Below are 11,975 nucleotides of genomic sequence, written 5' to 3'. Positions count from 1 at the left end.
CATCCCACAACCCCCACACCCGTGACTGCCTTCCGTTTCTACCTCTGTTCTCCTGTCGAGTAACGCTAGAAATGCCTTTATGGCGCTTTCCCTGTCTGCGTGAGCCTACAGGTGCATCAATGCAAAAATCAATGCAAAGCATCAATGAGACGTTGTTGCCAGAGAGGGGAGGGCAGGGCAGGGGTGTCCCCAGAGACGTGGGACACTTGAGTAGAGCTCGAAACGAAGCAGAAGGGCTGGGCTGGTGTCTGGGTGATGCTTTTTATCAGGCTGTCACAGTTGCTGAGCGCCAAGTAAAAGTAGGCCTGACACGATACTTATTTGGGTATCCTTAATTCTGACCACAGTCGCTTGTTATTTGAGACCTCAACTAATAAGAAACTCTGCCATCAGTTGACACAGCAAATATCTTGTGCATTTGTATAAAAATGTTTTGGGCAGCTCTGCGTTCTTCAGGTTACTTGAGGCAATCTCTTTCTAGGTGTCTGTCGAGCACCGGCACTTGCTCCTGCTTTCACCTTGCATTTCCCGTTCTCCTCACCCTACGGGCAGCCAGATGGTTGAATGTAAGCCAAAACTAAGAAGGATTTCCTCTTTTCTTTTGAAGGGAGGGGTGCTCAGAGATTTATCAGTAATACAGTTGTACTTAATCAGATCGAGTCCGTCCTGTGTAACTGAGGGCCCGCAGTGTGTTGCTGGCATAAGCAGCTGCTCCTCAAGTCCCACTTGAGCTGCCATTTTGCGTTCCGTCCAAAGCTGTGCTTAGTCAGTTGTCCTGAAATGCCAATAATGCAGTAATGTTCTAGTACAGCTTTTAGGTACTGCCATTTCATATTGATCATGTAGAAACTATGACCATAATTTGGAGTGACGCTGTCACCCTGTCTACCCTACATTTAAAATTTTAATATCAAAAGTGAAGGACCGGGTTTATCATAGACCTAATTTAGTACTTTAGAGAATCTACTTTGCGCGGTAGCCTGTACTGTCCGTATTGATGTGTACATCTTATATCATCAGCTTTAGAAAACGCTGCAGTCCGAAAGCCGGTTTCTGTGTCCGTGTGCTCATTCACTACCCTAAGGAGAGTACCGAGAATCAGCGGGATTTGACTAGAAAAGAGGTGTTTCTGCTGTGGGGTGTTTTGGGGGGGTGGTAGAGCAATTGATTATCGTCAAATCAACTTTTGTCTGCAAACTGTGCTCTCCAAACACTTCCTTTATTGCTACGCAGAGATTTTTACAAAATGAGTTAGATGTTCCCTTTTGCTGTTCAAATTGGGCGGGGAAGTAACGGAATGTGCTCTTTTGATAGTTTGGCACATGCCCCAGGAGTTGACTGGATGCCCTCTCCTACTCTATATGGGAATTGTGCGTTTCCATGCAAACACCACCAGCCCGCAGTATCTGCTCTGTCCTGTACGGCAGAGCACGTTGTTTACTACCTGTTTAAACGCTAAACATATTTTAATAGGCAATTAGTTTGTCAAGAGAATTAGTCCCCTATAAAACTTAACAGTGGATGAAGTGGAATTGCTATTGTGAACTTATTGTCAGGATACCTTAGGATCATTTAGTAAGAGAGGCTTTAGAAATCTAAGACCAGAATTTGAAGTTTTGCGTTTTCCTGAGAGTCGTGACGCCTTCTGCAAGCTCCCGTTCTTGAACCTCACCCTGAACAGCGTCTTCGCCTGGATTTTCCAAGGAGAGGTTTGCCGACTTCCCTCGAAAAGTGGAAACAGGAAGACAAAATCAACAGTGCTCCTTGTTGATCCTCAAATCTTGGGGAGGCAGGACCCTCGCAGAGGTTTCATCATCTCATTTATGGATGAGGTGAGCTACGTGGTAAATGACAGAATTTGTCATCTGTTTCCCGTGGCAGGAGGCGCTCTGCATTAGCCCTTCTGTGCTGCGGGTATAAGGTTGTTCTGATCGATTTAGATCAATGAACTAAACAGTAAAGATAATCTCGTCTAAAGGAAACACAATAAAATATCCTGCAAGATTCATACATGAGATACATCCTGCCACTTCCATCGTTACGGGTAAGATCCCTGTGATTAAGCCCTGTGTATTACACCGCATTGCTACAGGGGGGCGCGGGCCACGTTTGATAAATTTGTTCCAACTCCTGGTTATGGGTAATTCCAGGGACTAAAGCAGTGACAGCTGAAGGCAGAGTTCCCAGATCAGAAGAGGAATGAGAAGGTCTGTATGCGTTCAAAGTTGCTGGAATACAGGTTATTTCTTGACATTGCAGCCATTTGTCTGAGAGGCCCCAAACCAGAGATGAACAGGACTACGTGGGTTTGACACTTTTATTAACAAAGAACCCATGGGGCTCATTCATTAGTACAAAATACAATCATGTTCCTGTATGTTAAACAGCATGGTTGTTTGTTTTTTTTTTTTATTTTGTCTCTTTTAAACTGTTTCACAGTTACCAAAACAAAGCCCCTGCATATTGAACTTATTATTGTGCAAACAGTAATTATTTTAAGGATCAATTTCTGCACTAAGCCCAGTGTCAGAGAGCAGAATTTAATCTTGCTTTCACCCCTCCTTTGAAGGGTCATGTGTGCTTCCTAAGAAACACATTATACTTGTCTTTTTTGCAGCAAACAATCTAAGGCCACAGTTTATCTGCAAATAATCATAAAAAAAAAAAAACAACTCAAAGATTTTAAGAAAAAAAAGAAAGCACGTCTTTACCCTTCATGCTCTTGTTTGCTTGTCCATGTTTATACCAGGTAGCACACATCACCTGTCAGGTGTTACAGTCCAAAAAAGCACCTAGTGTTCTTTTAGCTAGTATTTTGAATTATTAACATGCAAGTTAAAACACAGCCACATTCCTTTTCAAGTAACTCTCTGGTATCTGCTTAAGGAAAATACGCTTGTTCCCTTTCCAGGTGATGTGAATGAAAATCCTGCATTGATTGCACGGGCACGCCATCACTTAAATAAAAAGGCATGAGAGCTACATCTTGAGACTTAAGATAAAAACTAATTTTTAGAATGTCCTTTCAAAAACACGCACTCAGATTTTGGTTAAAGCTGCATTTGCTATAGAAGACAATACTTAAAGTTGCAAATGAAAAAAGTCACTGAAGTCACTGCAGTTGGGAAACAGGAATCTCAATCGGTATGTCTTACACTGATGTAGAAGTAATTTGAGGTGAAGTGCTAGAAATCAGACAATGTAAGGAAGTCATACTACAAGAAGACTAAAAATATATATCCGTGTGTGCCTGTAGAAAAATCCCTGCTTCTTAAATGAAGACAGAGTTCATAAAAAACCATTTAAATTTTTTTAAACTGCAGTTATTGATGAAATGAAGGAAACTCAGTTACTATTCTTGTAGTTACCAGAAAGTACAATGTTTTACCACATGAAGCACTGGGTTTTAACCCCAAACCCTTCTGTAAGACATATGGAATAGTTCTAGTAGTTCTAAATCCCCTGTAGTTTAAAGACTCAACTGTAAACGTGCATATTGAGAATGCTGTGTTTCTTCTCCTTTAAGTGATCTTTTGATGGTGGCTTACAGATTCCAATTGATGCTTGGCAGGAAGCAAACATTCTACTTTAAATGAAGGCAGCAGAAGGGCCAAGTTAAATGCTGTGCCTTCACTCTTAGCAGCAACAAACTCTGTTCTAAATGACCTGAGGAAGAAAACATTAAAATATTGCACCAAAACAAAGTTAAACAGCAAAAACAAACAAGGAAACACACAAACAAAAAAATAGTACAGATAGCAAATGACCAGTGCAGCCCCTGACAACAGATCTTTAGACAAAAATGCAGGAGGAATGAAAAGCTTTGTGCCATTACCAGAGGATTTTGTTCCCCTGACGTCTGCTTTCACTTCAGTTATAAGCTATGTCTATTCTGGGTATATTTACACCTCTCCCTACGCCTCCTATCTCATTCACTAACCACAGAAACCATTTAGGGTCCCTTTTAGAACCTTGAAGTATACTGGAGCTTTAACAAGACTTTTTTTTGGTCTCAAATCTGACCGTAAGTAAATATCCAAAACAGAGGTAGGCTTATAAAGGCTTCTGAATAAATAAGTATTGTCCATTTTGCTAAGTATACCTGCTGTTGGCAAAAGGATTCTCCCTTGCCGTGCTTCCCCTTATCATGCTATCCATAGGCTTAAGATGCAGAAAAAGAACTCACAGTAGAAGAGGCTAGAATAATTCCCTTAAGAAATCCCTTGAAAGAAAGCATAGTGCATAAGCTCTTATCAAAGTTCATTTCTCTTTTACATACTTGTGTCTTTCATTCAGTAAATGGTTGCCTTCATAATATTGCGTAGTAACTATTCTTTCATCCATGATGTCTTTAGAATCATTATGCGTGATGAAACAGTAGTACTTGGCAGTTGCTAGAAGGGCAGGTTCTCAAGAAATACAAAGTTATGCTAGTGTGAAGGCTTCGCTCTGTGTTTTAGTAGTGTTCCTTTCTTGGATGCAGCCAGTGCAAAACCGAAGCCCCTTGAACACCGGAATCTTTTGGAAATGTTTTCTTACCCCCCATTCTGTTCTACTACGCAAGTTCTACTACAGAAGTTCTCAACGTCAACATCATTACGTAAATTCTTCCAGAGTGTTCCAAACAAAATATTTTTTCTTCAGAAGATCCTTACATCTCCTTGTACTTTATGCAGTATATCCACTTTCTAGAAGCATTCTGTATTTTCAGGTACTTCTTCTCAAGGATCCCAAGCACAGCTGCTCCCACAACATCCTCTGTGCAGACTAATCCAGCAGATTCTCTTCCACCACCAAACGTGCTCATACCTCCCTCTCCATTTCCGTTTGCCTCTCTTGTACACAAACTTAACTTTTGAAAAAGAAAACCAGTTCCTTTTTAGCTGCACTATCAGCTTAAGCAGCAGAAAGATTAAGACATTCATCACAATGATGCTCCTTACAAATCCTCTTCAGACCATGAATGAAACGGGCTGAACTTCTTCTACATCAGTTGGATGTGGATCGATCTACGGAGAGAAAAAAGGCAACAGTTACTGCCTGTAATTCTTGCAATTCTGTACGTGGGGTTTTTTTGCCATCTGACAATAAAAACAGCACCTGCTGTTTATTTTTTTACCTCTGAATAAAGAGGTGGAGGCTGAAACCGGAACTCTTGGATGTAAGCAAAGACAGGACAACACAATTGTTCCTCACAGTCAATTGGTGGTGGATAAGCAGGAACATGTCTGGAGAACTCTTCCTCAGACACTACATCAGCGTAATTTGGTGGTGCTGAAACACAAGAGATGCTACTGTCAAAAACCATTCACTCAGAGCAAGAAAACAGATGTATTACAGTATCTGAGACCATGAAGACTGTATTTATTAAACATACTATTGTCAAACTGTATGCAGTGCCCTATATTCATAAATACTGTAACTAGAATTATGTTTTTAGTAAGCTTAGGTGATTCAGCAGGAACACTACAGGTGCTTTTCGGGCTACTCCAGCAACAAATCTGTGTCGTATCAAGACATATTCAGTAATGATTAACTCTAAGGTGTCTACCTCCAAAATAGAATTCCCACTATCAGAAGTTAGTTAGAAGATTCAGCTGAAAGGGTAAAGAGATACTTAAGCAAGGCTGGAGTCAAGCTATCCTCACCAGTCCTTCTGGATCTTGACGTACGTTTATGTGCCTCACTTCTCATGAGTCATTCTTTAATGGCCTACATCCCTCCTAGTGCCCTTAAACTGGCACTGCGATTATCCTTCTGGGATAGACAGTACGATGCTGTATTATGAAGAGTTCAATATGTATTACCTTCAGGGCGTTCTGGCATGGTCAATGCCAGCCAGCTCATATCCATACTAAACTGGCTGGTAATGCTGGAGTTTCTGCTTGAAAATCCAATACATGGAATAGTGCCAATCACCAGAGGCATTTCAATCATCAATTTCTTAGCACCAGGAATATGGATATACACCTATGTGACAACCCCCAAATAAAAGAAAAAAAAAAAAAAACATCATGAGACCCCACTGAATTGCTGCTCCTAGAAGTTACCCTACTCCCCATACTGCAGATCGTTTAAAAAGAATTGGGAATTTTCTCATTCCAGATATGTTTAGCTAATACTCTGGCAGCTTTCCTTATTTTCCAGCAACATCCTGCTTTCTGTACCTTGTCTCCAGATGACATTAAAAAGATACAAAATAGGCTGACAAAAATAATTATGCACTTGACTTTCAGTCCCATCTTCCCCTTTCTGAAAAGAATGACTAGAGGAAGCCATTCAGCTTGAACTCCTGTCCCCTAATAACCTCTGCAGGTCTAAAACTAAGCTGCTGCTTCCTCAGAAACATTTTTCTGTTTTCCCCGTTATTCCTGTCTTTCCATTTCAGAGTCTCTTCATTATCTTCTGTCTCTCGCCTATACGGTATATAGTATTTATTTATATTTATTGTTGTTCCCAAATTCAAAATCTAATGGCTGTTCAGTAGAGAAAATTCTTCTGTTCCCAACTCAACGCAGTATTCAAGAGTATGTACATTTGTAATTAAAACCCGTACTTACAGCTAATGAATATTCTACTCTAATAATGCAGCAGTCAAGTATAGAGGGGGACACAGGTGGGATTTTCAGAGTCTTTCCATTCCAGGTATCTGTACTCCCAGAGGCAATATGGTTTCCTCGGACATTGGCAACCATCTGACGGAAAGTTTTTGTCTTCCCACTGGCCAGGTAAGTTTGCGTTTGGAAAATGGCAGCTTTTGGAACGATCAAACGAGAAGAGCAGTTCTCAATTTCTGCATAGATTGGTATGGCTTCCCCTTAAAGACAGAAAAAGTTCAATGAGTAATTTGTATTTACCAACTTTCCTCTGGCAGCATCAAAGCACGTTACCCAGCACATACATCGCTGCCCTGTTATGAACAGTACTTGTTCGTTTCCTCAAGCTAAGCTTTTGGGGTTTTTTTGCAGAGCGGTATCCAGGCAGAATTGTAGCCACCTACTACATTTTATGTATAAACAATGACTCATTTTGAAACATTAAGCATAATATGAACAAGCTGTAAAAACTTTATTTGCAAATTATGCGTCAATCTTCCTTTTATATAGTACTAACTGAATTCCAGAATGTTTTATTTCCTCGATGTATCTAAAGTTATCAAGACGACAAAGAAGCTGCTAAAGCTCACTCTTACAGAAGTGTAAACCTACACAAGCAGGACATAAAAACCTGATTACGTCCCCAATTAAGTATTTTATCCCAAATAAAAGCGTTTTGTTCTTTACACTCAGATGTGCATGGCTTTCCTTAAGATGACTGACTGACAGAACTTCCTTTCGATTTATATTCCCAAGGGGGAGTGAGGAGCAAGACAAGAAGATTTTTGTTAAAGCAAGTTCATACAGATCTCAATTTACTGCCTACTAAATGGAACTGTTCTTTCAACTATAACGTGTTGGCTTCACAGAGATAAAAAAACCCTACTAAATGTTTAATATTCACATTTTGAAGATAACTACTCTTACCATTACAGTATCCCTTCCTCTCAATTTTGGCACTGAGAGACACTGGCCCAGAGGTGAAAAACCAACAGCCAACCATCTTCTCCTGACTTCTTAGAACAGGTGTCTATAAAATATAGAGTATTTTTCATTTTATGGCATAAAGCTATCAGTCACTTGCAGTTTAACGTTATGCGTTATTAGTCATTGCAGTCTAGCTCTAAAAGTCACTTGATTTGAATCACTCTACTACTCAATGGAACTGGAGTTTTGCTACCATGTAAAACGGAACCAAGGTTTGACTATCTGAACATAGGGCTGTTTTAAAATCCCAGTCTGCATTTAGACCATATTAACGAGGTAACAGAAACCAATGTGCATTTGGATGTAATCTGTCTTCAAACAGATTGATTTAGCAGATGTTATAGGTGCGACTTTTTAAAGGTCTGATGGAGTACTGTGGTATTTATGCCCGTGTTCCTCAGTGCAGAAGAATGCAGAATTCATTTCATCTGCAAGCAACTAATAGTTAAGCAGGTAAACTGTTTTTACCTTTGTATCCTTCACAAGAAAGGACAAATGTATACACACTGGGCTAAGGTGATGCATCTTCATAGCTTGCAAGCCACACAACCCCCCAAAAATTTAGGCTGATGACAAAAACCATCTTAATTATTCATGGAGGACTGTGACATTAGATGACACTTACACTGTTGGTAAAATTTTCATTAGAATAAACTTACAATGTCCGAGTACACATGTCAAGGGTCCCAGCCAGGATTCAAGCTACTTAAAATGATTTACCAGGCTCTAGTCCCCAGTCAATAGAATTATGGAGTCTAAAATTTGTGTTGTTTTGCAATTTTTTGGTGGTAACCTTGGAATGCATTAAGACAGGCACCACCTACTTTACGTGCCCCACAGCCCTCTCCTGCTCTGCTCTACCCTTGCAGCATCTGATGTACTGCCTTCGTACTCCTGATCTACATCGTTGAATACAAAGGCTATATTCTGCTTACAGACGTCACTGCCAAAATACTTCTCTAAGGTCTCTCTAGACAGAAAAATTAAAACGTAAGCATATAAAGAGGGAAAAAACCCTGTTCAAAACATTTCTTAGCTATGTTCACATCATGATGAAATGTTAAAATTATCCTAGCATTTTAAATAAAATAGAAATTACTCATTCATATTTAAATGAATAACCATTTAGATCCAGTTGCTATCATGAAAGTGCAAGGTATAATTTTATATTATTTTCATAATATGGGTTGAGATAAAAGAATCCAGCTCATTAGCTTCCATCTTGCCTATTTTCTCATTACTTAATGCCTGATCTTTCTTATTACTCTACAGTATTTCTAGCGATTATTAGAAACTCAATGCTTTAATGTGGCCAAATCTGTCATAAGGAAATAACTGAAAAGATCTCTGAAGCAGCTGCGTGCACGCACTTAATGTTAGAAAACGACATGCAAAATGGAAGGATACGTAACATAATGGCCAGAGCATAAATGACAGGCTGGGCATGATTAATACTCTTCTGTAATTACTGTTCCTCAACCTACTATTATTGTAGAGTTTAGGACACTGCAGCCCTGTGAATGTAGTTGCTCTGGTAAGAGTAACTACTTTATGCTTGCGCATTATTATTATTAAGCCTTATTTATGCATGTGAAGCCTGCATAACTTTTTGGCAAGAACGTCTCTGCCAGCAGGGATGTAATCAATGGTATTAAAAAAAGCCACTCTGTTTGCTATTCACACAACCTAAGATCATCTATTTATAGAGAAAAGCTTAGGGAGCTTATATGCTTTCAGAAGTCAGAAAATGACACTCCAGAATAACATGGAAATGGTTATGGCTGGATGTGAATGCTTCTTGGAAACGATTTTTTTGCAGCTGGCTTCAAAGGGGGGAGGAGGAGCAGAGGACCCTCTTACCAATAAAGCTGGCGAGCTGACGTCGATATGGCTAATGACCTGGAGCTCTGTCTGTACACTCTGATCAGGTGCTGCAGGCCTCTCCAGAACTGCCTTCACGTAGTACTGAATACTGCCGTACTTCCCAGTAAAAGAGGTCACCAGAGGTCTGAAACAAGCAGTCAGGAAAGCATTACCCTCAGTTTGTTCCAAACACGAGCACTTCCTGTGTATACAAATGTTTACCGATTTACAGCTTGTACTTTTAGGGCCTTAGGGAAACTGAAGCAAACAAGACATGTCTGTGTGCCGGCTGATTAAGACAAACTTATAAAGCTGACCTATCAGTTTGATTGTAAAAGAAACCAAGTAAAATTACGTTAAGTTCATGTTCCACAACATGCTGTGTCCAGCACAATCCCTTCACGTCAGATTATTTAACTTACTCTTGAGGGAGCTGAAAGCTGAACGGAAATTCATGTCTTCCATCAAGAAGAATTAAGCTTTCCTCACCTGTAGCATAAAAATGAATAGTATGTTTTAGTTATTCCATAAATAGAAGAACAAAGCAGATGCTTTTAGAAATTATTTATGTATAAAAACACCCAGATGCAAGGAACTAGAAGTTTTTATTGATCCCAGTGGGTTCTGGATTGGAGCCCACGCTTTATTTATGCTGTGATGCGATTTCAATGAAAAAATCAAGGAAACACAGAGACCTTGAGTTTCAGTTCAGGACTCTGGCCAACTTCTAATCCAAAATGGCTTCTGGAAAGCATAAAGTAAATTTCTTTTCCTTTGCAATTTGCAGGACACCAATTGATCTACCTTTTCAATTAACTATTAAGCTAATTTCTGTGCTAAAAAGCTGCAATTTAAGGTCAGCGTTATGCAATACTATTAATGTATGCAATCTCAATACGTCCATAGAGGGCCTACTGTAATTCAATTTTTAAAGGCCTGAATTTACTTTCCTACGGATGAACTCGAGGCGCGTTTCACCCTCACCCACCGAGATGCCGCGTCCCTTTATTTCGCGGCTGCTGCCCCGCTGCTGCAGTGGCCCAGGGACACACGGCTGCGGCAGGAGCCTCCCGCGGGCGCTGCCGCAGGGCGCGCGGGAGCGGCCGGTGCCCCGTGAGACCCCCGCGGGGGCCCGGCGCGGGGAGCTCGGAGCCGCAGACTCCCCTCTGGGCCTGCTCCGCGTTTTCCAGCCGTCCGCGCCCCGTGCCGAGCGACCGCGGGATGCGGCGGCGGGCGGCCCCCCCCGGGCGCACACCTGAGGGCTGCGGCTGCCCCAGCCCCAAGTCTCCCGGGGGGAGCGATGTAGCCGCTGGCCGGGCAGCTGCCCGGACCTCACGCCGTGTCTCGTGACCCACCCCCGACCCTCATCTCTCCTCGGAGCGCGTTTGCACCCGCAGCCTCCCCCCTCCGTGGGAGAAGAGGGCGTGGGCGCCTTCCTGCGACGCGGAAACCCCCTCCCCCCCGGGAGCAGGGGGGCCCTGGCCTCGGAGCCCTTCCCCCGCGAAGGAGGCGCCAGACCCCCCGATCCCACCCCCGCGGTCCTCAGAAGGCGGGGAGCCTCCCCTCAGCGCCCCCCCCCCGCCCCCCGCCCGCCCCTCACCTTCGGGCGGGTCCCGCAGGAGGTTCTGCCGGATGTCCAGGTAGCGCACCTCTGCCTCCCGCCGAGGCCCCGGCCCCGGCGCCCTCGCCGCTACCCCCCAGGTTCCCGCCCCGGGGACAGCACCCGAACTCTCGCTCCAGGCGACGCGGGCCCGGCCGGCGGCCTCCAGGCGCAGCCCGCGGAGCGGCAGCGGCCCCGCCAGCTCCAGCAGCACCTGCCCGGACACCGTGTCGCCGCTGCAGTAGCCGCCGCCGCGCCGGGCCTCGTCCTCCAGCACCAGGGCCAGCGTCCTCACCGCCCCGCCGGCCCCGGGGCCCAGGCCCGGCCCGGCCGCCGCCATCGCTCCCCGGCTGCGGGGGAAGCCTGCGGCCGCCGTCGACGGTTGCTTTAAAACCCGCCCGTCTCCGCCAGCGCCTGCAGCGGAAAGTCCCGCCCCAGCCCGCTCCTCATTGGCCGCCCCTCAGCTCCCTGCCATACTATTCGCCGCGGGCTGCCCCGGGGCCCCCTCCTCATTGGTTCCTCTACGGGCGCACACTCGGAGTGCGTCATGCTGCGTGATCACGGCGGCGGAGCCAATCGTGTGCGGACGGCCGCGCGTGGACAGCTCCCCGATTGGCCGGGTGGCTGCAGCTACCTGGCGAGCGGACCAATGGCGCGGCATGGCTACCACGTGCACAGCCTGTGGATAAACAGGCAGGGGAGGGGCGGGGCGAAGGGCCGGGCGGGGCGGCGAAGAGAGGGGAGGGCGGGGCGGACCCGCGAGCGGCCTCCCTCAGCCCGCCGGGGAGGGCCCGGGCAGCGCGGCTGCGGGGATCCCGGCCCTCGCTGTCCCGCCTTCCGGCTGTGGCCACTGTCGTGGCGGGCGTTGCGTGGCGGGCAAGCCTCGGGCCCTCGGTTGCTGTCATGGCGGCTGAGGGGAGGAGGGAGCG

The 11,975-nt window shown here is 44.5% G+C and overlaps 1 protein-coding gene across 1 annotated transcript; it reads right to left on the bottom strand.

Annotated features, from left to right (window-relative positions):
• Positions 1-2,303: 2,303 nt before the first annotated feature.
• Positions 2,304-11,464, bottom strand: ARRDC4 (arrestin domain containing 4). The gene is made up of 8 exons (XM_063346616.1): positions 11,047-11,464; positions 9,869-9,935; positions 9,444-9,591; positions 7,524-7,626; positions 6,561-6,817; positions 5,808-5,970; positions 5,120-5,274; positions 2,304-5,009 (listed from the first exon to the last, which is right to left on the bottom strand). Exons 1-8 carry the CDS (start codon positions 11,384-11,386, stop codon positions 4,953-4,955), a joined length of 1,290 nt encoding a protein of 429 aa, XP_063202686.1. The 5' UTR covers positions 11,387-11,464; the 3' UTR covers positions 2,304-4,952.
• Between the last annotated feature and the right edge of the window lie 511 nt (positions 11,465-11,975).

The sequence above is a fragment of the Chroicocephalus ridibundus genome, chromosome 9, assembly GCF_963924245.1.
Source record: "Chroicocephalus ridibundus chromosome 9, bChrRid1.1, whole genome shotgun sequence".
Lineage (NCBI taxonomy): Eukaryota > Metazoa > Chordata > Aves > Charadriiformes > Laridae > Chroicocephalus > Chroicocephalus ridibundus.
Note: the sequence above shows the minus strand (reverse complement) of the source record. Positions and strands in the feature narration are given on the sequence as shown.

Coding starts and splice junctions, on each gene's coding strand:
- ARRDC4 (XM_063346616.1), bottom strand. CDS start 11,386: ATGGCGGCGGCCGGGCCGGGCCTGGGCCCCGGGGCCGGCGGGGCGGTG. Junction 5,275..5,807: donor CATGCCAGAACGCCCTGAAG/GTAATACATATT, acceptor CTTGTGTTTCAG/CACCACCAAATTACGCTGAT. Junction 5,010..5,119: donor CTCCACCTCTTTATTCAGAG/GTAAAAAAATAA, acceptor TTCTCTCCGTAG/ATCGATCCACATCCAACTGA.